Below are 27661 nucleotides of genomic sequence, written 5' to 3' on the forward strand. Positions count from 1 at the left end.
GAGTCTGGACACTCCAAGAGTCCCACAGACCGGGGTGTCGGCCCACTTGGGGTAACACAGGCTGGGATGTAGACTCCCGTGAGCACACGGAATGCAATTTGGAAACACTGGGGTCAGACCACGCATACACGCACTCCTGGTGTCACACGGACCATCCTATGAGCGCTTCTGGGGTTGCACAGACTGGGGTGTCAACACTCCTCAGGTCACAGAGACTGGAATGTGGACACTTCTGGGTACGTACAGACTGGGGGATGGACCTCCTGGGGTCACACAGACTGGAGTTTGGACACCTGTGGGTCACCCAGACTGGGTTGTGGAGATTCCTTGGCTCACACAGAGTCAGGTGTGGAGCGTGAGAATGTCCATATCCCAGTCTGTGACTCCACTAGAGTCCCCATTTATTTTTGTGAACACTTATGTCCCCATCGTAACCTCTCACCCCATTATATCTGACTGCAGGCTGTATTTCACCAATAGTGACCACTCTGAAGTGCTTATAAGTTTAGTGGGTACTCCTCTCCTATATTTGAGTTCAGACCAAAAGGCTACTATTGCCAGAATATTTACCATGAGCTTGGATTTGAAATTTCGCCAAAGGGGCACAGATGGTGAAAGACTTAATTTAACAACCGTCCAGGTTTAAGGTCAGAAAACAGGGCATGGATGATGGACTAGTTAACACGCGTCAGCGTCAGCACTGTAAAACAACAGAGTATTGATGGCAAAGTGACTAACAAAAGCCCTTGTTTGAGCTCAGGCTGAGCGAGCATTAACGAGCGGTAGCCTTATCAGTGAAAGGCAACACCACCAGAGGGGAATCGACAGTGGACGAATCAACAGGGACTATGGTTCAAAAAGAGGGGCATTAATGGTAGAGGAGTGAATCCACAGGGTTCAGTGATAGACCAGAAAGTCAGTGATGGTGGGATAAAGAGACCCAGGGTTGAGGTCAAGGTAGGAGGGGCCAGGATTTTTAATTAGTTTGCAATTTATTAACAATTCAAACAGAACAGTTTGAATATCGAGGCTGAGAGATACTGATGTTAGAATAGTTAGCAAATGCTTGAACTCAGACTAGAGGGGCATTCATGGTGTAATACTTAACAGAAGCCCTGTTTTACGATCAGACCAGAGAAACAGGGATGAGAACAATTGAATAAGTATATGGGTTTGAGTTTAGTCAAAGGGGGAATAGATTCTGAAATATTTAGAGTCTGGAGTTGGAGTTCAGATTCAAAGGGCACTGGTTTGGAAGAGGAAACTGCACGAGCTCAATGCCAGACCCACAGGGTATTGGTGACACAGCAGTGATCAGAGGATCAGGCTTGAGGTCAAACCAGAGGGCGGTTGAAGGTGGTAAATTGAACAAAGGACTGGGTTTGGGGACAGGCCTGGAATGGAGGGATTTGGGAATCGTTAAATCTCTGTGTTGGATAATTTTAGACCAGTAGATCTTTGAATATGGAAGAGTGAATGAGTCCTGGTTGAGAATCAGACAGACAAGAGAAAAAGGATAGTGGAAGAGCTTTGATTAGGGACCAGGATGACATCGAAGGTGGAATGACAATAAAAGAGATCCTGGCTTGAGAACAGAAGGCAAGGACATTGATGTTGTAGTGGTTAATAGTGGACCAGGTCTGAGGTGACACCAGTTGAGCATTGTGGCTTAAGAGTTAAAATGGCCTGGGTTCAAAGTCAGATCACAGTGAATTGCAGGTTGAATAGTTCAAAGGAAGAGCAGGGGCCACCAGTGTGGCTTTCTTGATTGAAGAATTAACAGAGGTCTGGGTTTGATTTGAGACCAGAGGGGTCTTTCAGTTAGATTATGAAAGGAAGGCTCGGGTTAAAGGTCATGTGAGAGGAGCAGTGATGGTAGGCTATTTAACAGAGACCCTTGTTTTGAAGGCAGACCCGAAGGGCACGGATAATGGAATCGTTAATAGAGAAGGTCACACCAGAGACGTTGGACCTTGGAATAGCTCAAAACCATATCAGGCGGCCTCGATGTCGAGGGCTGATGATGGTGGAACAGTTTATAGAGGTCTGTGTTTGCGGTCAGGGCAGAGGGGCACCAGCAATGGAACAGCTAATAGAAGCTCCGGGTTTGGGTTGGTTGAGAAGCCTGTCATGTTGGATTAGTTAAGAGACCCATGTGAGAATTTAGATCAAAGGAGGTCTTGGGGGGCGCCTGGGTGGCTCAGTCATTAAGCGTCTGCCTTCAGCTCGGGTCACAATCCCAGGGGCCTGGGATCGAGCCCCGCATCGGGCTCCCTGCTCCGCGGGAAGCCTGCTTCTCCCTCTCTCACTCCCCCTGCTTGTGTTCCCTCTCTCGCTGTCTGTCAAATTAATAAAATCGTAAAAAAAAAAAAAAAAGAGGTCTTGGGGCACCTGGATGGCCTAGTGGGCTCAGTCAGTAGAGCATGCAACTCTTGATCTCAGGGCTGTAAGTTTGAGTCCCATGTTGGGTGTAATGATTACTTTAAAAAACAAAAAAGATCTTGGGACACCTGGGTGGCTCAGTCGGTGAAGTGTCTGCCTTTGGCTCAGGTCATGATCCCTGGGTTCTGGGATCAAGGCTCCCATTGGGCTCCCTGCTCAGTGGGGAGTCTGTTTCTCCCTCTCCCTCTGTCCCCTCCCTCCACACCCCCTGCTTGTGCTCGCTCTCTCTGTTAAATGAATAAATAAAATCTTTAAAATAAATAAATGAATAATGGTAAAATAATTAAAGGAGGCCCAGATTCAAGGTCAGGACTGAGGGTCCTCACGGTTGGAATGCTTGCTTAACAGAATCCGAAATTCAAGGTCAGATCAGAAGACAACAGCTGGTGGAACATTATACAGAGGCCCTGGTTTGAGATTTGACCAGTGGTACACTGACGAGGTAATAATTAACAAAGGCTCTGCTTCAAGCTCAGACTAGAGAGGCTCTCGAAGTAAACACACGGGTTCAAAGTCAAAGGGCATGTAACAGTTAATGGAGGCCTAGATTTGACGCAAGACTGGAATGGCATTGATGGCGGAAGGGTCAAGAGCTCCAGATCTGATGTCAAACCGGAGGCAGTGATGATGGATAAGTTAACAGAGGCCTAAATTTGACCAATAAGATGATTTCTTTTAATCGTTTGCTCATTACTTATTTCCTCATAGGTTGTAAGTCAAGAAAAGGTATCACAAAAAAGAATTCAAAGTAGAATGTCAGGGCAGCTGGGTGGCTCAGATGGTTAAACTCTGCCTTTGGCTCAGGTCATGATCGCAAGGTCCTGGGATGGAGCCCCGCATCGGGCTCCCTGCTCAGTGGGGAGCCTGCTTCCCCTCTTCCTCTGCCTCTCTCCCTGCTTGTGCTCTGTCTCTCTCAAATGAATAAAGAAAATGTTTTTAAAAATTTTTAAAAAGTAGAATGTCAGAGCACTTGGTTGGCTGAGTCACATGACTCCTGATCTCAAGGTCGTGAGTTTGAGCCCTTCGTTGGGCATAGAGTTTGCTTTAAAAATAAAAATAAAATAAAGCAGAATGTCAACTCTGCCACCTCAAAATTTCACGAGAAAGAAACCCCCCAAATCACGTATAACAATATCCGTGATTAGCCATCTTGCACTCAGATTCAATAACATGAAAAATTTGAAGAAATGAATGCGCTAGAGAAAAATGAGGTTCCCCCAAGTGATCTTGTCCATCCACTGACCCTGGCTGAAACCGAGCACCTTTTTGGTGTTGTACGGTGTGCAGAGAATTAACACAGCAGGCCTGAACTTCTCTCCTTGGAAAGGCTTGCTTCGAGGATGGCCCTGGGCTGGCATCTGGAAACTTAGATTTTTCACCAGGGTTCTCACCATTATCTAAATGATGAGCGGCTCACTGTGCCTCAACTGTTTATACAAGCACTCTGGTTTATGCTGAACACCTGCTTTCCTTCCTGGACGGCCTGGAACTTGGGTATGCGCCAGGCAGGGGGTGCGTACGTGACCGGCCCCCAGAAACAACCCTGGGCGCTCGACCTTTAATAATGAGCTTCTCTGGGTTGTCAGGAGCCGTGACACGGGGAATTGAGCATGTCCTCTGACTCCACTGGGAGAGGACCCTTGGAAGCTTATGCCTGGTCTCCCCCAGACTTCGCCCTGGGCGCCATTTCCCTTTGCCGATTGTGCTCTGTATCTTTTTGCAGGAAGAAATCATAGTTGTGTGTACAACCATATGCTGAGACCAAGAGTCCTCCCAGCAAATCACTGAGTCTGGGTGGTTTGGGGGACCTCTGACACATACAGATGCATGAACTTCATCACGAACGTCCAGCTCGCTGATGTCCCTATCTCATCGCCATTGATCTTAAGGTCAAGATGAAAGCACCATATAGAAATGCTTCTGGTTGCAAATAACCACACTGTCAAATAACAGTGGTTTGAACAAACCAGTTATTTTTCCTTCTCCAACAAACTGCTGGTGTTAGTTCGGCTACTCGATCACGTTGGGTCAGGCTGGAGTGCCTGTGGCTCTGTGGACCGACCCTGAGGTCTCAAGATGGTAGGCCACAGTTCCAGCCTATGCAGCTGGAGGGGAAGCAGCAGCTGAAGCAAGAGCCTCCTTGGCACTTCTGGCAACTTTGACATTTCCTGGTGACTGAGGTCATTGACAAGGGATTTTGGTTCTCTCACCCCGTCAATATCCCAAGCTTTCTCTCCTCACTCAGAGCTCCCCTCAAATTTGAACATTCACTTTACAGACTCTGAGCTGTTCCGGGCCTTGAATTTGGCTCTGGGTGGGCATGGAAGGAGCTAGCGGTGGTCTGGGGTTCCTCTGGGGATGGAGAGAGACTCCCCACCCCCTCCTCCCACCAGCAGGAGCCGCTAGCTCAGCCTTAGGGTCCCTGGTTGTTTCTGCACATCCTTAACTCATCTGTTCCCTGTTTGTGGAGAAGAGCCTTGGGGGGGCTGTGGGGGGAGCTGGGAGCCTCGGCCTTCCTGAGGAGCCAGCAGAGCCCTGCAGACTAACAGCACGAAATCCCTGTGGTCGAAGCCAATGTTCCCCACCTCAACTCCCCCCCCCACCACTAGGCTGGCCAAGATCCAGTCACTGCCCACCTTGACTCCTGTAGGGCCATGACCGGTCCCCCTGCTTCCGCCCCTGCACCCCCCCCGCAAGTCTGTTCTCTTCACAGCCCCCAGAGGGGTCCTCTCACAACCAAATGGGATCACGTCCCTCCTCTGCTCCATCGGGCAACTCACCTCTCACTCAGAAAAAGCCCAAGTCCTCACTGTGGCCACGAAGTTCTCCAGGATCAGGCCTGTCCAACCTCATCTACCACCCTCTGGTCCAGCCATGTCAGCCTTCTCAATGATCCTCTGGCACATTCCAGCCTCAGTGCCTTTGCACTGCCTTTCCTCTCTGCCTAGAATGTTCTTTCCCACAAACCACGGCTCCCTCTCTCTTCATTCAGGTCGTTGTTTCAATTTCACCGTCGGGAATGTCATCCCCTGATCACAGCACCGAAAAGAGCACAACCTCCCACCCCTGTGCCTCTACCTCCCGTCCTCGCTGCGGACCCTTAGCTGCCCCGTGACATGTTTTTGTCTGTTCGCTACCTGCCATTGAACGCAAGCCCCATGAAGGCAGGCATTTCTGTCAGCGGAGGTTACGGCGCTACGCCCAGTGCCTCGAACAGTTCCTGGCGCACAGTGGGTGCTCAGTTATGTTCATCCGAAGCATGACTGAGCAAAACACATACGGGGGCACCCACGACGTGGGAGGCACTCAACGAATGGTTGCCGAGTGAAGAAATCGATGCCTGAATGCATGAATGAGGACACGAACCCCGTTCCAACCTGGGGGCTAGAGCTGCCCCCGCCCCGAGCCCACCCCCAGCAGACCTGGGAGCCAGCCACGGGCACAACCACAGGAACTTTATTTACAAACACGAGGCTGCAGCGGGAGGCGGGTGGGAGGGTGGACACGGCAGGACCTACTTCTGCTCCCGCCGCCAGACGATGACCATGCCGCTGGCGTCGCTGGAAGCCAGCAGGCTCTCGTCGCAGTTGAAGCTGACGTCCAGCACAGGCGCGCTGTGGCCCTGCAGCTTGTTGACGGCGGCCTTGGCTGCCCGCTCCACGTCGAAGAAGTGCACGCACATGTCCTCACTGCCGGTCACTGCCCGGGGGGAGAGAGACAGGGGCCCTCGGGAGGTGCTGCGGGAGGCAGCAAGGTGGCCCGGGGGTGACGTCCCGGCACGGTGGGGGGAGGTCTGGGAGGGACGGTCCCTGGACCCAGGTCACCTAGCTGTTTTCGTCCCGGGTCCCGAGGGTAAGGTCTCTGTCTGTGTGAGGGGAGGGAAGTGGGGGGAGGCTGTGTCTCACGCGGTGAGGTTTCTGGACTCTTGGGGGTCTCTGTTCAAAGTGGGAGGCTGTTGGGATGTGAGAGTTCTCGAGGCCCATGAAGTCTGGGCATCAGGGGGGCTGTGGCGTCCGAGCCAGATCAGCACCAGCCCTGCTCCCGGCCCAGCCCCAGGCCACCCAGACACCCCGACTCTGTGGGACTCACCCACACAGGCCCCCTGGCGGAAGGACATGAGGGGGCAGAAGATGCTGCGCACGGGGTGTGAGCTCTGCTCAATGGGGAAGCTTCTCTTCAGCTGCAGCGTCCCCTCGTTGTCCACCACCCTGAGGAGAAGAGGAGGGCGGCTCAGGGTGTCGCCTCAGCTCCCGGCCGCAATGAACCGGGGGGGGGGGAGCGGGGGGGCTGTGTCCCCACCCCGGCGCCCGAGCTCTTTCCAAGGTTCACGAAGTCTGGTCTTGAGACGACGGCAGGTACCCATCGAGCCTGGCTGGCGCTTGCGCCCGTGACAGTTTGCAAAGTACCTGTCGATGGAAATGGGGAGCCTCTGCCGTGAGATTCACTAGTATCTCTTTCTAGGGGTCTCTGAGAGAGCTTGGTGTCAAGACGGGCACAAGGAGGGCACAGGGCCCACCGAACTGGCTGCGCCTGCGCTGCGGGAAACACGAGGCTCTTGGAAAGGCCGGACGAGCGAAGGCGCCGCAGGGCATCCGGGAGCAGTTCCACAGGCGGTGGCCCGGGAGGAAAGCAGCCGTGGAGAAGGACAGAGAAGGAGCCCGCTCCTGTGGAACAACGGCCCTCCCTCCGAAACGGGGGGCGTGCATGCCTCGGATTACAGGGGACAGAAGGAAATACGGGAAGGTGCACGCAGCACTGGGAAGAGGCTTTACTGCAGCAGGGGCCTGGCCGAAGGGGCACGAGGAGGGAGGAGAGGCAGGAGAGGAGGGGGAAAGAGCCCCGCGCTTGAGAGTAGGCCTAGATTAAGAATCACACGTACGTGAATGTGCGTGTGTGAATTTTTTTTAAAGAGTAGAAAAACAAAAAAGTCGAATAGAAAGCATCCTGTCGGGCAGTGGTCTTCGGGCCTGGCTGGACATCGCTTGGGGAACTTCTCAATATACCCATGCGCCCGGTCCCGCCGCAGGGCTTCTGAAATCACTGGCTTGCAGTGGGGCCTGGCCATGACTTTGTGAAGCCCTTAGGTCATTCCAGCAGGCAGCCCAGGCCGAGAACTGCATCTGGGTAACGTGTCATAGGTGAGCGGGGATAGCAAATTCCTCCGCTCAAAAATACCAAGGAAGAAAAAAAAAAAAGGAAGGAAGGAAGGGGAACAGACCACTGCTCTGAGAGGGCCCCAGTCGATTTGAGGCCTCAGGTTGCTCATCTGTAAAATGGGCATGCTAACAGCCCCGCCGCACGGCGCTGCTCTGGGGGTTAAGTGGAGTGCTCTGTATGCGGTGCCTCCACGGGGCCCGGGGGCAGCATTGCTGCCATCATGAGACCCGACTTCTGTGCTCACTCAAATGGAGCTGATGGAGGAGACAGGCTCTCGGGCGCTACCGTTTCCCCGACAGGAGCCAGGGCTCCCACCCCAGTCTGATGGGGGCGACAGGGCCCGTCTCCCCAGGCGGGGCGGACAGGGAAGGCCCACCTGTAGAGCAGCAGCTTGCTGAGGCAAGCATTGATGAGCAGCGAGGGGTCCCGGGCCTCACGGCTGACCCAGGAGCGGGCGGAGATGCTGGTCACAGGGCTCCCCTCATGCACCACCAGACGCTTGGCTTTGGTCAGTTTCCCTGGAAAGACGGAGGGAGAGGGAGCAAGAGTCAGGGCGGGGTGGGGGGGTGCTGTGCGCTGGGACGGCGGGAGCACGAACACCTGGATGCAGGCCTGGGGCTTGCTTACCTGTGGCCATGTCGAAGAGGAAGGAGAAAACACTGCCACGGTCATCGCCTGCCCAGAGCAGCCGGCCAGGGGCATCGAAGGACAGAGCGAGGACCCGGCCCGTCAGCTTGCTGGAGCCACCCTTCACTTTCTTGCCCGTGGAGATGTTCATGACATGCACGTTGTGCTTGGCATTCCCCACCTGTGGGTGAGACCGGCACACCATCATCCTGCTCCCAGCCAGTCCCTCCTTGGGTCTGACCATAATGGAGCTGCTGTCAATGGAACTAGCTGGTTCGTACTGGAGTCTAATCCCAGCTGGGCTGTGGCGGGTAGACCGGGAGGTGACCAAGGCCTGCGATCCTTCATTCAGAGCCAGCCCCTCTTGCCATCTAACCAGAAAAGCCAGCTGCCCCTTAGCCAGCAGCCCCCGTGACAGGCAAACCACAGGGCCGTCCTCGGCTGGTAATGATAGCTGGTCTGCCTCCTGACCAGTCCCCCCTTGGAGTCTATCACAGCAAGGCCACCCCACACCGAGCACGGTGTCTCTGTTCTGACCCATGTCCCTCTGAGTCTGACAGCAAGAGGACCGAGGAGAGGGACTAGAAGGGGCCCCTCCCTCTCCCACACTGACTCCCTGGGACAGCTCTGCTGGCCCGGCAGCCCCGGCCTCAGCGAGCGGGGACCCTGGAGCCTGACCACAGTGAGGTTGTTGTTGACTGGCTGGAAGGTGCAGCAGAGCAGTTCGGCGCCATCGGGGTCAGGAATCTCCCGGATGCAGCGGCCGTCCTCAGAGGCCCAGATGCGCATGGTGGCATCGAGCGAGGTGGACACAAGGATGTCGTTGGAGAGGGACCAGGCGAAGTCGGAGACACCGCGGGTATGGCCCCGCAGCACACGGAGCACAGTCGGTGGGGCGGGCACCAGCTGGCACAGTGAGATGCTGCCGTCGAGGGAGCAGCAGGCCAGGCGGTGGCGGTCGTCGTTGGCGAAGCGCACCCTTGGGACTGCAATGCCAAGAAGCCACTGGTGGGACTCGGCACACTCACCAGGTGCTTTCATTTATAAAAGGCTCTGCCGTGTGGGCTGGGGGCTGGGACCCACGGTGCCAAGCACAGGGGCCTCCACAAAGGGCTTTCCTCGGCTGAGAACAGAAGTGGGAACCCTAGAAGGCCCTCTGCCAAAAGCTCCCTAAATTAGCCCGCGCTTTACAATTACCAATGTCTGGGTGGTTTGCAAAACCTGCATTGCCCGTTGTAGGGGGATTTCTCTGTAGCAAAGGCCCTGAACTCTTCTAAGCAACTCAGGACCCCAGAAGCCTTCTGCAAAGTCCTCTTTTGAGCTGCCGAGCCCTTTTACGATAGCCCAAGTACTTGAGATCTTGCAGAGCACTTGACTTTGCAGACGGCTTGTGGCCTTGGGGAAAGGTTTAGGGATGGCAACTCCTCCTTCAGAGGTGGGTCAGAGATTCTGCGTTCCAGAAAAGGACGCACTGAGTGGTTGTCACAGTTCAGGCAAATGAGTGGTGAGGGGACCCGCTACCTGCTGGCTTACCTGCCTCATCCACGTGCTGGTCGAAAACATGGTACATGCCCGCAAAGGCATAGTTCTCACTCAGCGATGTGTCCCCAGCCATGGCTCGACTTGCTTCTGCCGCTGATGTGGGTACCACGCTGCCAGGGGGCCTGGACCCCGACAGGAGTGGGGGGTAATATAAGGTAGGTGCTAGCGTTCGGGCCCTATGGCCCCCTCCCCCTTACAAACCCCTGGCTCACAGCCGCCCCTGTGCATACCTGTCCTCATAGACAGCACGGTTCATCTGCGCCTGTAACTGGTAGGAGCCTCGGCTGACGGAACGGCGGTGCCCACGGGCCCCCAGGGCCCGTGGATCATCCTCAAAGTCCTGCAGACAGAGGGTCAGGGTGGGCACATCTTGAAAACAGTCCTCAAGGACCTGTGAGGTCTGGAGTCTTCAAAATATACCCAGAACCAGATCCTTTCTCAGCCTACCCACCGCCACCACCATGGCCTGGACGACTGCGCTGGCCTCCGCACTAGCTCCCCACTCAGCGGGTAATCGATAAAGGCTCTGTGAAGAAAGAATGGACACTTTCTCCCCGAAAACCACTCAGTGCCGTCTCTTGCTTCATTCCTGTCAGCTCAACCATCACCTCCTCAGAGAGGCCTTTCCTGATCGTCCCCATCAGAAACAGTTTCCCTCTGTCCCCCACATGGGTCTCATTTTATCCCCCAAGCCTGCTTTACTTTTCCATCTTAGCACTCCTCACTATAAACCGTGTTAATTATTGATTTGTTTATCTGGTTTCACATGTCTATTAACCTATTTATCTTGTTTATTGCCTATTTATCAATCTGTTCATCTTGTCCGTTGTCTGTTTATTGACTTATCGTATATTATCTCTTTCTGCCCTCTGCTTATCCTAAGAGCTTGGCACAGTGCCTTGCAGAGCAGGTGCATGACAGGTCTGCTGACTGTATATGGACGCAGGTGGTGTGCGTGGCAGGCAGTGTGGGTAGGAGCTCACCTCCATGCGGTCTAGGGTAGTTCGGCTGCTGCGAACGATGCTGTTGCTGTAGGCGCGGGCACTGCCTGGCTCAGAGAGGGGCCCGTATCGCTGGCCCAACAGCTGCCCACGCAGCCTCAGGTACTGCCGACGCAGTGCTGGGGGATGCCCAGCCTTGGCATTCTCCCGCAGCAGCTGGCTGCGACGCCGAATGTACTGTGTCCGAAACTGTGGAAACGTTGGTGTGCGGTACGCGTTGTACCTATGATGGCAGGAGGCAGGGCGGGCGGCAGGCACAGGATAGAGGGAATCAATCAGCTCAGGGGATAGGGAAAGAGAGGGAGGTGTGTGGCAGTGAGGGGTCAGGATGATAAGTGATCAGCAGTGGTGATGGGGGTCTCTGCAGTGCTGTGATGAAGGTGGGTCTACAGTAATAAAGGGCATGGTGATGAGGTCATTGTGGGGACAATGGAGGCCATCTGCAGCTTTGTTGGAGTTGGTATGGGGTGACTGAGTCAGTGTAGACAACAGTAGGGGTCAGGGTGACATGGTGATGGGGGTTAAAGTGGGGCAATGGTGGAAGTCAGTATGGGATGGTGATGGGGTCAGATTGGGGAAGTGATGATGGTAAGAGAAGTCTGCGGAGGGGGGCAATGGTGGGGAATAGGATGTCACCAGCCTGAGCTCCATGACCCCTTCCCAAAGGCTCTGACAGCACAGACTCCTTTCGCATGCGCAAATCTGACAGCATTTTCCCAGCATGCTCTTTACGACCCTCTTGCCAGCCCTTCTCTCTGCAAGCCCCCACACCCTGCTACTGCGCATGCTCACCTCCGGCCTGCCCACGCAGCCGCATAAGACAAGTTCTCCGCCCAGCCTCACTTATCGCCATTGCGCATGCACCACAGTAACTTCCGCTCCCATGGGCTTCGACCCCACGCCTCACCTCGCGTCTACTGCTAAGACCTGCTGCCACACCGCGGCCATTCCCCGGCCTCCTCTTCTGGCGTGTCCGCCCGCGGGAGCCTGCAGGACAAGGGACTGGAATGTCAGCGTTTCAAGAGAAGGGATTTAATTCCGCCCCTTCTGCCAGACGATCGTTGCCGTAGACACCGAGTCCCTCGACGCCGGGACGTCGCGAAATACCACCCGGCAGCTAGCATGGTCATTACCCCAGCCCTGCCCTTCCCGGGCAGTTCCCGGAAGACACAACAGCGATTCAGATCTGATCCCGCCCCTCCCCGGTCACCATAGCGACGCCCCTCCTCCCGTCTAGCAATCCTTCCTGGCATTCCCCATCCATCTTGTTCCCCCCGCCCTCCGCCTTCCCTTCTCAGGTTCAAGAGCAGGGCCCGGGATCACAGACCACCTCCGGGGCTGCCTCCGGCTCTTGAGGCCCCCGGGGCGGCCCTGAGACCAGTGTCGCCCTTTCCTTCTGTCTCTCGGCTCCCTCTCTCAGGCTCCAGGCAAGATGGCCGCCTACTGCCAGGAAGAGCTGCCAAGCACAGAGCGAATGGATAGGAATCCTTCCCAGGGCGTGGGAGAACTACGCAAGCGCACTATGGAACAGTAGCTTCCGGCGCAGGATGGAGGCTCCACCCCTTAAGTTCTACCCACCCCCAGTCCCTAATGGCTATTTTTGTATACAAAAGAATAATGTCCAAGGGCCAGATAGACAGGGGGGAATATATGAATCACTCACTAAAAATTAGAAATACGACTTTCTTTTGAAACCGTAGGATATGCTGATTCTTAGGAGCACAATCTTGGCCAAGCAAGATTTGAAGCATAGGAGGGACCCCCCCCCCCATCACCACCGCTGATCACTTGCCATACCATCAAAAATAATCACACATGCAGAGGCTCCTAGGCTGTTCTCCAGTTCTTAAAGTGATTGACGGGCCTTCAGACAACCCTGAGATGAGAAGAGTCTGTTCTGTGGTGGGGGTGTCTGTGGGGGGTGGGGTTGGATGGTTCCAGGAAGCTTGGTCTGGGCCTGAGTCTCCAAAGGCAAAAGACAGTAAGTAGGCACAACAGGCTTTGGATCCCAAGAGGCTATTTGAACCATCCTTATTTCAACTCTAACAGGAAGTTGCAACTCTTAATTATTCATCTTTTAAAAAAGTAGTCTACATCAAATGTGGGGCTCAAATTTATTTCCCTGAGATCAAGAGTTGCATGCTCTACCAAATGAGCCAGCCAGGTGCTCCTCTAACTACTCAATGTGGTCAGGATTAACAGAAAATTGAAATACAAAGTTTAGTAGCTTCCTATTGGATCCTAACATCCATTAACTGCCACAACACTCAAAACTTTTATTTTTCACACTATTTTTTGTAATATACAATCATCTTAAGTTTTAAAGCCACTTGAAATGAGAAGACACATCCAAAACAGGTATTGCACTTTGTGTGTGCTAACAAAAATAGTCTACTCTGTTTTGTATCAACAGAACACCTCCCTTGTCCATGTAACTAAGCTGTGGGTGTCTTTTTAAAATTGTTTAAAAAGATTTTATTTATTAATTAGAGAGAGAGATAGAGCACAAGCAGGGGCAGTGGCAAGCAGAGGGAGATGGAGAAGGAGGCTCCCCGCTGAGCAGAGAGCCTGATGGGCTTGATCCCAGGATCCTGGGATCATGACTCGGGCTAAAGGCAGATGTTTAACAGACTGAGCCACACAGGCGCCCCTATGGATGTCTTTTTAAATACCTTCTATTTGATGATTGCTAAAAAACTTTCACTGCACAAACATGTAACCACTAACATTTATTGGCTAATATGCTGGACACTGGTGATTTACATGTATTAATCCATTTAATCCTAGTAACTGAATGTTGTGGGTCTCCTTACTACCCCCACTTACAGATGAGGAAAGCTGAAGCCCAGGGAGTTCAAGGGTGACATTTTATTGAACTGGTCTCCTATTTGTGACCGGCATTGGGGTTATTTCCAAGTTTTTTTCTTGCTATAAAGGATGCTATGACCAATGCCTTTTCCATTCACACTTTGACCTTCCCTGGAAGGGGCCCCACCCCTTCATACCACCACTCAGCTTCCAAAGAAACATGGTGGGGGGAAAAAGTACAGGAAAGTCAGGGATGCCAGCAAGACTAACCCTTTTAACTGCTGGAACTGATTTTTTTGTTGTTGTTTTTACAATATTCTGTAAAAATTTCAAAAATTATTTTTAAAATTTCACCCCCTATAATGCTATAAGATACTAGATAAAACCTAATGACAGGGTTGTTGTAAGTAGGAATGAGCTAATGCATGGAACGTGTTCACAACACCTGTTGCATGACTGTTTGCTGTTGTTCTGAGAAGTACTACAGTACTTTTCAGAAGGCAGTATAACTTGGCTACTGCTGTAGGCTCTGCCAAATAGGAGCTCCGATCTTGGGCAAATCACTTAAATCCTCTGTGACTCAGTCTCCTCATCTGAAAAAAACTGCGTCACAGGGCTATAGGGAGGACTAAATGAGTTAATACTTGTAAAGCTTAGACGAGCATCTGGAGAAGAGAAAATACCCACTAAAGGTCGACTACTGTCGGTTGTTTTAAGAACTTTTCCCAGTAACAGATCCATGTGCCAGAGGTAGTTCTGGTGCAGAAACAATGTGAATTAACAACCACAGCCACTTCGTGCATTTGTTGTGTTTTGCATTTTTTTCTAAAATATTTACACACTCTCACTGGATTTAAAAGGGGTTTTGAGGGGCACCTGGGTGGCTCAGTAGGTTAAGCATCTGCCTTCGCCTCAGGACATGATCCCAGAGTCCTGGGATCGAGCCCCGCATCGGGCTCCTTGCTTGGTGGGGAGCCTGCTTCTCCCTCTCCCTCTGCTGCTCCCCCTGCTTGTGCTCTCTGTCAGATAAATAAATAAAAATCTTTAATAAAATTAAAGGGGGTTTTGAACAAATTGGTGACAGAAGTTACTTTCAGTTTGCTGGGAGCTTGGCGAGAAAGTTGCAGAATTTATCTGCAAGAATGGCAGGCAGGTCAGTGGGCGGGGAAAGAAGGGTCTCAGGGCTGGGGATATCAAATCATCAGAGGCAGCTCGTGGAGGCTGGCGGTGACCTTGGTTGCAATCATGACATCTAGAGAAAAAAGCTGAAGCCCATGGGGGACAAGTCCCACTCACTCTAACAGGACTTGGGGCTATTTTACTGTTAGATTGATGGTTAAGGGCCCTAGCCAGATGAACAAACAGATTTGGACAGAAAAGACGGTAAGCCCGAGCTGTTTGGAGATAACACCACATCACAATAGCGACTCGAGCAATGGCGGAAACAGGCAGGGACTATGTCTTTCCTGGGCTCTTCTTTCCTTCATGTGCCTGCTCCCCATTCGGTACCCCCTAGTTTAGAAATGCAAAGGTAAGCACTGGGCCACACTGGCTGTGTCCACTTCTCATTACTAAGACAGGCTGACAGCAAACCGGAAGTCGGGCCCCATCATCAGGAACAAAAAGCAGTGCAATTTGAGGGAAAGCCTGGCTGGTTTGGGGTGACAAGGGTATGCTGAGAATCAAGACCAAAGAGCAAAATGGGAACCGTGGAGCCGTGGTGGAAGTGGAGTACTGAGTCCTTTTTCACTTACCCTACCCCTGAAGTTTCTTCCTAAACGGGACAAGTGGGGGTTGCGACATAAGCTCGTAACTTAAATGTTACCATTTCCTGACGGGAAAACATTTGCCTCTGAAGCCAAAGTTCTCCTAATCTCCAAAGTCTTAATGGTAATAACTCTCCATGGCCTGAGTCATGAAGTTTGGTTAGTGTTGCTGAGCTGTGGGAGAAGGGAGGGGGATGAGAAAGGAATTGAAGCTGGAACCTGAACGAAAAGGAGCCAGATACACACAGCTCTGGACGCCGAATGTGTGGATAAGGCCAATGAAGCTGGTCAGTGACTGACTCAGAGGTGGGGGGAATCACTTCACAGGGCTGGAACTGGGGTCACTCTGCTCTTAAGATCTCAATTCCATTTACTCAGTGAAGGATTCGGGGCCAGACTGTGGGCCTGGGAAAGACTGGGCCCTGGGTTTGGTACCTCATTGCCCAGCAATATAGGTAAATGGGCACGGCCCTCGATTCTTCACACTTTTTTCTGCTAATACACTGAACTGCATCGCATCGCTCTTCGAATATTAAGGTGCCCTTGCTTTCCTGAGATCAGCCTTGCCCGGTCTCGGTGACAGCCAGAATTTACCAGGCTCTTACTACATTCATCTTCTATAACTGTCACAGACTACCCTAGTGAGGCAGGTGTGACATTTAGCTCTGCTGTGAAGATGAGGAAGGTGAGCCCTGGAGGGGTTTACCACCCATGGTCACAGACGCAGAAGATACTAGAACTAGCATCTGGACTCAGGCAAGAAGTTGGACTAGACTCATTTTCTTATCCTGGACACCGGAAACCACCAAACCCTGGTAGCCAGCCAGCCGTGCTGACAATGAGTGCTCTATCCCTCTCCTCTCTATACACCCCCGGCACCAAGGCTCAGCTCGATCTCCCCTCGGGTCCCTTTTGACCTCCTGCACTGGCAGGGTCCACCCCAAAATCCACAAAGGCTGCCAGCTGCCGTGAGGAGCCGCTCTCGGGCCTCCTCTCCACCTTCTCCCCCTTGCTGCTCTTACTCAATCAGGTTAGGTTCCAGCCACGCTGGCTTTCTCGCACATCCTTTGAACACTGCACAAACTGTTCTTGGGCTCTGGAACGCTCTCTCCTGGGCTCTTAGTGAACACTTCCACTCATCCTACGGTGATGTTACTAATAACAAGTGCTCTGTGCCAGGCACTGTCCTAAGCACTTTACGGACGCAGAAAAACATTTAATCCTCAGAGCAACCCTATGAAATTGGTACTATTACGCCGTGTCAGAGATGGGGAAGTGGAGGGAAAGAGCTGAAGTGACCTGCCCCGAGCCGGTCACTAAGTGCTAGGGCTGGATTTGAACCCGGACCACCTGGCTCTGGGAATCCTTGCTCTTAACCACTACGCTAACACCAGCTCCCCAACTGCTCTGTGTAAGCTCCTCTAGTGTGTATTCGTAACAAGTACTTTCTCTCACCCACCTCCCCTCATTTGACCCATCAGCAAATCCCGTCAGTTCCACCTTCAGAATGTACAGAACGCAACCTCGCCTCTTCATGTCCACGGCCACCACCACCATTGCTGGCCTCAACTACTTCTGCCCCCAGCCCTCCCTGTCTGCTCTCACAGCAGCCAGAGGGTCCCGCTATAACCCAAGCCAGCCCGCAGCCCTCCTCTGCTCACACCCTTGTCCTGCCTCCATCTCTCAGAGAAAAGCCCCAAGTCCTCCCTGCGGCCAGTGAGGCCTAAAAGGACCAGGCCCCGTCACTTCTCCAACCTCACCTCCTGCCACTGGCGCCCTCGCTCCCCCTGCTCCTGCCACCCTGACCTTCTTGCTGTTCCTCACGCACACCAAATGAGCTCCCACCTCGGGGACTTTCCACTTGCTTGCATTTCCTTCTGCCTCTAATTCTCCTCTCCCAGATGTCAAGGCAAGTCTAGGCGGACAGATTTGGTCAGTAAGGAAACGAGCCCTCGTTTGACTGAGAGATTACTTACAGACAGCAAAAGCAGGGCTGGCCACAGATGCCAGCCCGTGTCCCACATTCTAGGTAACACCAAAACGAAAGGGGCCAGATGACTGCAGCACGGATGGTAGGACACCCTGTTGCTAAGGAGCTCATGCCATGCTAGGCAGTTCTACAGCCGTAAGTCGGGAGGAAAGGGATGGAAAGCCTCATACCTGACCAGATCCGTGGGTGATGTAAAACCGCCTCATGACAGCCTCTTTGGTAGACAAGGAGTGAGAAATGGCCTCACAGCGGTTCCTCACAAGCCTCTTGTGCTTTGTGTTCTGAGGATCACAGGGCGTTCTGCCAATACTTAGATCAGCCTGCCTACGTGGCCTATGTGGAGACGTGCAAGGCAGCCCGAGTGCCATGGCGGAACCATTCCTCCGCACCAGAGAGCCTCCTGGCTTGCTCTCCCCCGCTATCACTATCTTCAAGTTTCTGTTGAAAGGCTACCTCCTGAGTAGCCTTCCCTGGCCAGCTTGCATAAAAGAGCACATCCCATCACTCCCCACGCCCTTGGCTTTAATTCTTGCCACTCCCTAACATTATGTTAGACATGGATTTATTACTTTACTGTCTTTAGACCCCACCATGACGTGATTCCTAAGGGAAAGAAATGTATCCATTGCTGTTCCTACAATTATCTGTCACACATAACAAATGCTAACATTTGGGACGCCTGGATGGCTCAGTCAGTTGAGTGTCTGACTTCGGCTCAGGTCATGGTCAGTTGGTTGAGCGTCATGGTCTCAGGGTCCCGGGACAGAGCCCTGAAGATGGCTCCACGCTCAGCGGGCAGTGTGCTTGTCCTTCTCCCTCTGCCCTTTACCCCCACCCCTGCCCGTGCTCTCAAATAAATAAAATCTTAAAAAGAACACACACAAAAAAAACCCCAAAGGCTAACATTTGACCACATGTAACTACCACTGTTTTAGGTGCTTCCCATATCTTAACTCATTTAATGGGCTACCTTTATAATCCCCCCTTTTACAGGCCAGGAGAGAGGTTTTAAGAGGTCCTGGGTATGGAGGTTGGAAGGCAGGACCTCCAGTGCCGGGCAAAGGGATAGTCCTTCTGCCTGGAAAAGCCAGAGGGGTCGTGAGATCTGTGATTGGGGCGGGGAAGCAGGATGGGGTTCTAGGGCCAGTATCTGGAAAATAACAATGTCAGATGCCAAGAAAGAGAAGCTACTAGTATTTATACAATGGGGTTTCTTGAGGCCTTTGGAGTAGAAATGCCTGTGACTATGGAGAGGCCTTTGGAGGACAGGGCAAGACAGCAGAAAATAGCTCACGGCTACCCACCTCCCATGCCGATGCTGAGGTCTAACCAACCACCCCCTCACAGTTTTGTGTTACAGAAAATCTCGAACTTACAATGGTGTTGATAAAATGAACTTTCATGTACCTATCACAGAGATTCAACAATTATAAACACACAGCATTTTTTCAAAATGCAGGCTCCACAAGCATTTGAGGGGTTCGGGCCAGCTGTTTTGTTAAGATGCAATGAAGTGGGGGCGCCTGGGTGGCTCAGGTGGTTAAGCATCTGCCTTCATCTCAGGTCATGATCCCAGGGTTCTGGGATTGAGTCCCACATCGGGCTCCCTGCTCAGCAGGGAGCCTCCTTCTCCTTCCCCCTCTGCCTCTCCCCCTGCTGTGCTCTCTGTCAAGTAAATAAAATCTTTTTTAAAAAGATTTTATTCATTTGAGAGAAAGAGAGCAAGCACAAGCAGGGGGAGAGGCAGAGGGAGAGGGAGAAGCAGACTCCCTGCTGAGCTGGGAGCCCCATAGGGGGATAGGGGGCTCGATCCTACGACCTGGAGATCATGCCCTGAGCCGAAGGCAGAAGCTTAACAATCTGAGCCACCCAGGTGCCCCTAGTAAATAAAATCTAAAAAAAAAAAAAAAAAAAGAAAAAAAAGAAAGAAAAAAGGAAAAAAAAGATACAATGAAGTGGTAAACACCAGGGTACTTTCCCCACTTCATTAAGCCTTTCTTCCACTTACATCAACAAATGGGTGGACTGGACTCCAGGGAGAAAAATATACCTGTTACTATGGATTACAATCATAAGGGTTAAAATAGAGACTGCAAATCTTGTGTTCAGACAACTATTAAGAACTAGAAAAAGCAAAGGAAAATTCCAAAGATGAGTTTTACTTAAAGGAAGCTTAAAATTAAGTTAAAAAATTTGACTCAACATTGTACTAGGAATGTTTATACAGAACGCCATGGACTGTTTTCGACAATTTAGGAGCTTTAACTTTGTGCATTCTCTGTATGTTAAGACCACCCATTAGGATCTGGGGCAGCGCTCCATAACCACTTTTTTTGCAGTATATTGCGTGCATTTGCACACTAAAAGGAAAAAATAGGTTATGAAAAGCTCTGGGGTGTTTGGCTGGCTCAGTCGGAAGGGCATGAGACTGTTTTGGGGTTGTGAGTTTGAGCCCCAGGATGCGTGTAGAGATTACTTAAAAAAATAAAAAGATTATGAAGCGCTCCAAGTCAGGTCTTGTACCCAATTTGAAAAAAACCGCTTCTAGTTTCTCAGATCTTTAAGCACTCTGAATGATAAAGGATCATAGCCTTTATGTTAGCCTGGGGAGGGGTGGGGGGGGTAGTGGAAGAAGGCAGCTGGGCAGGGACAGGTTTTGTCCTGAGCAGCAGTCGTGGAACACTGGCTACTGATCATTATCCGATATGCCTTCTTACATACATAACTAGTCACAGCAGCTTATTTTGAAAAGGCTTTTCAACATTTCCTACACCCCCAAGTCCAGGAGTGTGAGGGCCAAGGGTGCGGGTGTACTCTCAGTAATTTGCCATGTCCTAAAACGCCCATCTGGTGGGCACTATTATTCCCATCTTACACATGTTGAATCTGAGGCAAAGAAATGAAGCTGTTAAGCAGGATGTGCAAGGTGTTTCCAGCCCACATGGGGTGGGAAGGGTTAGGGCCTTGGATTTATTCTTGACATGGGCAGGCAGGGGGTGGGGTATCTAAAAGAAGGGTTGGGTCAAGGTTTTTGGTCTAGGCAAGATCCAGGGCTTGTAAATACAAGGCTCTGCAGACCAGGGATTTGGTTTTCCCAAGCCTTGGGACAGAGGTCCTCAAGGAACCTCTGTATGGGAGCTTCCAGTCTCCGTGGGTTCCTGAGGAGCATATGCACTAGTGAAACTCCGGTCAAACTGAAGCAGAGGACTAATAAGCATTTTACAGGGGCCTGGAGCCCCATATCTGGAAATTTTATTGATCAGCAATTGCAGTGAAGAAAACCAAGAGTCCTCTAAACCTTTTTCTTTAGAGCAAATCCACAAGACTGGGCCGGATTACAAGGCATCTTCTTCTTCTTTTTTTTAGATTTTATTTATTTATTTGACAGAGATAGAGACAGCCAGTGAGAGAGGGAACACAAGCAGGGGGAGTGGGAGAGGAAGAAGCAGGCTCATAGCAGAGGAGCCTGATGTGGGGCTCGATCCCGGAACGCCAGGATCACGCCCTGAGCCGAAGGCAGACGCTTAACGACTGCGCCACCCAGGCGCCCCTACGAGGCATCTTCTATTTAAGTAAGCTTTATGCCCAACGTGGGGCTTGAACTCACAACCCTGAAAATCAAGGATCACATGCTCTACCAGCTGAGCCAGCTAGGAGCCCCTACAAGGCACCTTCTAACATCAGGAGAGCAGAGCAGGTGTAGGAGGCCGTGGCCTTTATTGATGTCACTTAGGGGATCACTTTGTTGCAGGAGCTCTGTGGTCGATTACGGATCTTGCCTCAAGCCACACCAAGGGCAAAGACATTTCACTACCCAACAGGCAAGGAGCAGGTGCCCCCCTTCCCCCTGGTAATGGTGCTCCTCCTGCCAGTCCCCACTGCCTCGGCTCTCCCAAGACCCAGCAAAGAACGCCTCCTCAGACCAATTACCCAATACTAACCAGCAGTGGTAGCCGCAATGCCCCTTTCCTGGCTCAGTGGGACAGTCAGGAGGTGTGAGAAGTTCCCTAGTCTCCACCCACTTGCCAAAGCAGATTCATGACTGCTTGGGTGGAAGAGTCCCTTGGAGCCTGTCCCAACCAGCTGAGGTCAGGGAGGTGGGCTCCCAATACTGGGACGCTTCCAATACCGGGACTCTCCCAATACAGGAACCTACAGTTTCAGTCAGTTATGGGAGCTGTAAAACACCAGACTGGGTGACTTACCAATTTCTCAGTTCTGGAGGCCGAATCTATAGGGTGCCAGCATGGTTGAGCTCTGGTGAGTGCTTTCCCAGACTACCAACTTCTTACAAGAAGTGGCTGAGAACAGAAGGGGGAAGCTTTCTTGTAACTCATGAGGGCACCACCCTTCATGACCTTATCTAATCCTCATCGCTCCACCCCTCCTCAAGGACCTCACCTCCTAACACCATCACACTGGGGTTTCCATACAGGCTTTTTGAGGGAAACCCATTGACTTCATTAACACACACCCCATTAAGATTTGGTGGTACTTGACTTTTGTATCAACCAGGTGGAAGCTGCGGACACAACTGATGAGGAACTCCAAAAGGAGGGATAACGCCAATAGGACTCCAATGCAGCCTTCAGAAACAGGACCAAAGGGAGTATCAGGAGTGAGGAACTAAGACCAGCTACAGGTACAAAAGCAGGCCCAACCACTGCCGCTGCCTTACCATCAAAGACCCTCACACCCCCCCAAGACTGAATCCCTGTGAATAAGAGTTTCGCTAACTCTTCTCAATGACTGTACATGCCTATTAAATGCACTTAACCTTCAAGAAGAAATGTAAAATGCCCATGAAGCTGAGGCACACAGGTTAAGTGTCCTACCCAAGGTCAAATAGCTGGAGAGCAACAGAGACTTCATCTGAATCCTGGAATCTGAATCCAGAGTCTGAACTCTTAGAACCTTGTTTTCAAACCAGGATTCTTCCAAATGTTCCTCAAATGGGAGTTTAGTACACTTCCTCCACCTCCCAACATTTTAGTCAGAAGAAACTGGAAATGCTCTTTATGACAGGGTTTAACTCGACCAGGTGCTCAAATTCTCAGAACAATCCTGCAAGGAGGGCACCCACTGATGCTCTGAGAGGCTTGGGAGACTCAAAGCCAAGCAGTCTGATTCCCAAGCTGACAATGATCAAAACAATAGTGGCAAAACAATAGGACCAAGAGGCCATCTCAGGAAACCCAATTCCAGCAACAGTATTTATTTCCTCTTTAACCCCCATCACCCCCACACTTCACGTATACCCAAAGGGAACCGAACTTTCAGCTGGAGGTGTCTACTCTTATGGCAACTGCTGCTTAACCCACAACTGAATTCTTTCCTAAAAGCCTGCCTTCTTGATCTTCCATTTTTAGTTTGAAAACTGGGTTGAGCAAAGAAAAACCACATTATCAGTATCAGTTCGTTTTCATGTTTCAACTTTTTATTAAGCTCCGTGAAAGACAACCTAAAATGCTAAATGAGACACAACAGAATATGTTTTCTTCCAGTACTAAAAAAAAGGACATTCACAAATATTTTAAGAAACTTCTCTATACTCAGGGTGGTGACCTTGAATAAAAAACCCACCTCTAAGTGTGTTGATTTCTTCCACTTGCATTTGAAAATTGTTTCCTACTCATGATTAACATTGTATACAGGCTTTTAAATGCCCCTAAATGCACATTATCTTTTTTCTTTTTTTTTAAAAAAAGCAGTCTGAACAAACATTTTTTGCCATGATCAGTAATCCTGAGAGCCCAAACTGAAAAACTGGTAAAAGGGAAAAATACCCAGACTCTACAAATGTCCCAAGATTAGTATTTAAAAGGGAGAAATTTTAGAAAACACATGGGAGCTTTCTAAAAGGTCTTTCTGACAGCTACCTTGGGAGCTCATTTCAAAAATAGAAGTTGATGTACTAAAACAGATGTGTCAGTGCAGCTCCAAAAATCTTTATAAATACAGCCATTTGGAAGGATGATCCTGGATCAGAAGTTTTATTCCTTGTGTATCTGAGAACAGTAAGAAGGGGGAGAATTGTAATGTTGGGAAGGCAGAGGCACACACGCTCACCTCCCAGGGTTGATAAGGACTGCTGAGCCATGCCGCTCCATCTCCTCCAAGCCCAGCAAGGATTACAGGGGAGACAGGTTTTTAGACATCCCCTCCCAACAGCAGACTAGCTCTGACAGGCACCTGAGAGCAAAGGAAGCCTAGGAATTGTGTCAGGTGGGCCAGGTGAAGTGAGTGCAGGCAGGAGGAAAGGCTGAGTGGACAGGACTGGTGGACAGAGGTCCGCTCAGTGGCAACATATAAGCCTCACCTACATTAGGTGCACATGCCTCATCTCAGTTGTCGTAATTGTCTCTGTAATTTCCTCCTGAGTAGCGATCATAACCACCCTGGCTTCTGGGAGAAAACATACATGGCAGTTAGCAAGAATGTAACCCAGACACCTGGGTATTAAAAACCACACATATTTACACATCCTATCATGTTCTGTGTGTTATTATACGCACTTTAACATATAAAACAGATGTATCAAACGTACACTGTACAGAAATCACATAATTACGTGGCATGTAAGTTGCATATGGAATATTAAACACTAACACAATATAACCAACACGAAACAATAAACATGTGTTATTACCATTTACCATATCACAACTTCATTATCTTATAATTTACCAGTGCATTATACTGAACTCAAAACATACTAAGTGTCATACTTAAAGTTTCATTACAATTTGTAAAAACGAACACACTAGTTAACACCAAGATGAGCTATGAAGGAACTCTCAGGCAGCTGAGCTCTTAAGAAGAAGGCAGCACCACCAGAGTACCCCAATCCCTTGGCTACCCACCTGCCACCATAGTCTCTGGACCTTCCATATCCATACCCATATCCTCCAGGTCGACTGTCATATCTGCCACTCCCATAGCCCTGGTCCCCACCACCTATAGCAGATTAAGAAAAAAGTTGAAAGGCAGCTGTCCAGACGTAAGTCACTAATAAGCCACTCTTCCCCATATCCAAACTCACCACTGCACTTACCTCTAGAGTAGCTGCGACCACGCCCATGGGCCCCAAAGGCACCCCCTCTAGTTCCCCTGGCCGACTTGCCCGCGTGATCCACACGGATCTGGCGACCATCCAGAGACTACGTGTGGGGAGACACAAGGAGGATGGGTTGGTGGTCAAACAAGACAGTGGTGAGGGAAGAATGGGTAGGGCAAGTGGGCAAAAGAGCCCAGAAACTTCTGCTGGGCACCAGGTTCTGGGTGCCATGTTCCAGAACAAGCTCCTTTGACCAGAATGGCTTTATCAGGAGCTATAGAATCCCACAAAATGACCTGAATCCACCGTGTTCCCCCTGCTACTACTTACATCTTGACTGAACTCAGGCTGAGTTCTCCTCCCCACTCCTATAAGCTGCCCCACTATTAGGGCTAGATAGACAGACACCTCTCTTGGTTTGAGACTTCAGAGTCCATCCCAGAAGACTCACGAGGTCCTCTCCGGGCCAGGCCCGCAGGTCTGCAGACTCTACTACCTAAGCCCAGGGCAGGTCAACCATCCACAGGTGGCTTCTCGGCCTCATGCAGGACCAGTCGTCGCCTCCCAGGCAGCCCGGCTCTGTCTGCCGCTGCCCTCCACCCCCTAGAACAGAAGGCAGTCACGCTCCTGTGAGTGGGCACTGCGGGGTTTGGTGGCCGCGCTGCCCCTAGCAGACACAGAGGGAAAAACAGAAAGAATGGTGGAAGTGGCAGATGGGGGCAAGGCCCCTATGCAGGTAGAAGACCTCACCTCTCCATTCATGGCTCTCATGGCATCTGACGCATGCTCTGGATTGGTGAAGGTGATGAAACCAAAACCCCGGGATCGCTGAGTCTCCCGGTCCTTAACAACGACCACTGGGGAAAAGAGAGAAAATGTGGGTAAGGAGAAACATAAGCAAGAAACGGTGTCAGGTGGAGGATGGACCCTTCCCACCAATCCTTAATTGAAAGTTACAGGATTCTTGTAAGACTACACCTTAGGCCTAAGAACAGAAGAAGGAATTATGTGAAAACCCAGGGTCCCGATTTTTCTCTTTCCATTTCTTGAAACGCAAGGGCCCCAGACTTTCACAAACACCCAGCTCATCATACATGTGGCCCATGTCTCACCCTCGGAAATAGGACCGAAGCTGCTGAAGTGGTCTTCCAGAGCCTGCTCATCGGTGTTGAAGTTGAGCCCTCCCACGAAAAGCTTCCCTTCTTCAGAAGACATGGCAGTGAATTCGAGTACTGCGGAGAAAGTACGAAATGGGGTGGGAGAAACCATAGAGATGAGAGATAAAGAAAAAAAAGTAGGAGCAAAGAAAGATGAAGGAAAGAAAGGGGGAGACCAAAGAAAAGAGGAAACGAAGAAGCAACTACAGACAGACCAAAAAGAAAGCCGAAAAGGCGGGAATCGGCGGTGCTGTATCAGCGAGGCAGCCATTTGAGGGCCGCCTTCGCGCATGCCCATATCATCACTACTACGCCCGTCATTTTGTGCCGCTGCGCAGGTCCACAACACCGTCGCGTTCCCCCTGCACCCGCAGAACAAGATGGCGGCGGTCACGTGGTAGTGGGGGGAAGGGCGCGCGCAAATCTCGGCTGTCGCGCGGTCACTCCCGCCACCGACGTCGCCAGTCCCTCCCAGCATTCCTCGCACTCAGATATAAAGCGCCAGCCTCCCACCAACAGAAAAGTTTCACCTCTCAGCACGGGACCCGCCCACTCGGGAGAAACCCGAGCCTACGTGTCAGAAGCCGCTGCTCTCCCCACTCGCGCACCCAGCTCCTGGCCGGCGCGGCGCACATCAGGGAGGTGAGGAGCAGCCGGCCCACAACACATGTGCTGCTTACCTGCAAATTAAGCAAAAGGACCAGAAGAACAGCTACCGTCCAGGAACGGAGAGACTGGGAAGATTGCCGCGCGGGAAGACGCTTGATAAAGCGTACGTAGCGTACACGTCACGAAACGTCCCCCGCGCGCACCAGCGTTTATGCTCATTGGCTGAAGCCAGCAAGGGGGTGGGAGGAAGGGACGGCGGAGCAAACGGGCCAATAAGCTCAGCATACTTCCGGGAATGGAGACGATCCTTGTGTGATTGGTGCGCCCTGAGGTCCGTATCCGTTCGCTGGCCCAGCCATCTTTATCGCTATGCGCATGAACCTGTTTGTCCTCACACCTCTTTCCGTCCGTGACATCACCCTGGCCATCCTTGACGTCATACCCCCCTCCCATGGGTTCTGGCGTCTTCCTCACCATCTCAGTCGTCTTCCTGTACTTCCCCAAGATGTAATTACTGTAACCTCCTTCACCTCCCAGCCCTCTCAATATCCCTCGAAGGCCCCAATGTTTTATTCCCCACTTTCCCTGTCATCCTAACCCTCCACACCCGTTAACGTCAGATCCTGCGTTTTTTCGGTGTCTGATGCTGATCCCTAAGTTTTCTTCTCTGCCCAACATCTAGCCGCCTGTCATGGGATTTTTTTTCCTGGCGTCATTCCTTCTCATTTCTGACTTCAGCCCTCCTTATCTGACAGCCTCCTTAAGCCAGTCTCTTGATTTGCCTGCCAGTAGACTGCCCCAGATTCTTTCTACAAAACAGGATGCTCCAATCTTAAGAGGGAGTAAATTCCAATCCACAGAACAATTTTGTGTCACTCAGGGTTCCTGAGCCCTTGATCCACAGAAAAGACTTTCACAGTACACAGTGAACTTATCCAAAGCAAGGAGGGGCTGAGCTCACTGTCCACGATTTGGTCTTGTCCAGCTTTCAAGGTGTCTGAGCTCCCGGTCAAGCAAGACTGGGTTAGTTGGCTCTTGGAAACTCTACATTTCTTATCCGTAGAATGGACTTGTCCAGCCTTCTAAGGGTCAGCCCTCTAAATACAGACTAGATTTGTTAACTTTCAGAGTACAGAATGGTATGCATCCACAAAATGGACTTGTCTGGCTTTTGCCATATCCAGGCCTCCTATGCCCAGGATGGACATGAATAGATTTCACATTGTGCATATACATAATGGTCTTAGGTAACCCTCAGAGAATCTGAGCCCCCATGCAAAAAAGAAGTACTTGTTTGCCTCACAAAGTGCCCGAGCTCTGATCATATTCTACAGTTCATGACACATCCTCATTGTTGTTCCATGAAAAGCTCCTCATTTTATTTATTCTCTTTTAATCCTGCACCCAACTGCTGTTCTCTTCCTTCCACAGTTAACCATTTTATTGGGTTTAAAGTGTATCTTTTTTAACCTTTCTTTCCTGATAAACGTATTTAAAGCTATGGG

The 27661-nt window shown here is 51.1% G+C and overlaps 2 protein-coding genes across 8 annotated transcripts; both read right to left on the bottom strand.

Annotated features, from left to right (window-relative positions):
• Positions 1-5876: 5876 nt before the first annotated feature.
• On the bottom strand, positions 5877-21635 carry WDR13 (WD repeat domain 13). Of its 4 annotated transcripts, none has more exons than XM_087859902.1 (10): positions 21539-21635; positions 11677-11756; positions 10752-10992; positions 9999-10108; positions 9760-9890; positions 8905-9212; positions 8227-8407; positions 7976-8117; positions 6532-6650; positions 5877-6141 (listed from the first exon to the last, which is right to left on the bottom strand). In XM_087859902.1, the coding sequence occupies exons 2-10, from the start codon at positions 11715-11717 to the stop codon at positions 5957-5959; spliced, it is 1458 nt and encodes a 485-aa protein (XP_087716028.1). In that variant the 5' UTR covers positions 11718-11756; positions 21539-21635; the 3' UTR covers positions 5877-5956. The 4 variants fall into 4 exon arrangements, with proteins under 4 accessions (XP_087716028.1, XP_045646351.1, XP_045646352.1 ...); XM_045790395.2 differs by lacking the exon at positions 21539-21635 and adding an exon at positions 12100-12256; XM_045790396.2 differs by lacking the exon at positions 21539-21635 and adding an exon at positions 12097-12247.
• Positions 21636-22748: 1113 nt separating this feature from the next.
• On the bottom strand, positions 22749-26386 carry RBM3 (RNA binding motif protein 3). Of its 4 annotated transcripts, none has more exons than XM_045790405.2 (7): positions 26228-26386; positions 25503-25622; positions 25141-25247; positions 24388-24493; positions 24197-24290; positions 23672-23735; positions 22749-23341 (listed from the first exon to the last, which is right to left on the bottom strand). In XM_045790405.2, the coding sequence occupies exons 2-6, from the start codon at positions 25603-25605 to the stop codon at positions 23678-23680; spliced, it is 468 nt and encodes a 155-aa protein (XP_045646361.1). In that variant the 5' UTR covers positions 25606-25622; positions 26228-26386; the 3' UTR covers positions 22749-23341; positions 23672-23677. The 4 variants fall into 4 exon arrangements, with proteins under 4 accessions (XP_045646361.1, XP_045646360.1, XP_045646359.1 ...); XM_045790404.2 differs by having other exon boundaries at positions 23653-23735; XM_045790403.2 differs by having other exon boundaries at positions 23672-23738.
• Between the last annotated feature and the right edge of the window lie 1275 nt (positions 26387-27661).

The sequence above is a fragment of the Ursus americanus genome, chromosome X, assembly GCF_024610735.1.
Source record: "Ursus americanus isolate L20-20 chromosome X, mUrsAme1.1.p, whole genome shotgun sequence".
Lineage (NCBI taxonomy): Eukaryota > Metazoa > Chordata > Mammalia > Carnivora > Ursidae > Ursus > Ursus americanus.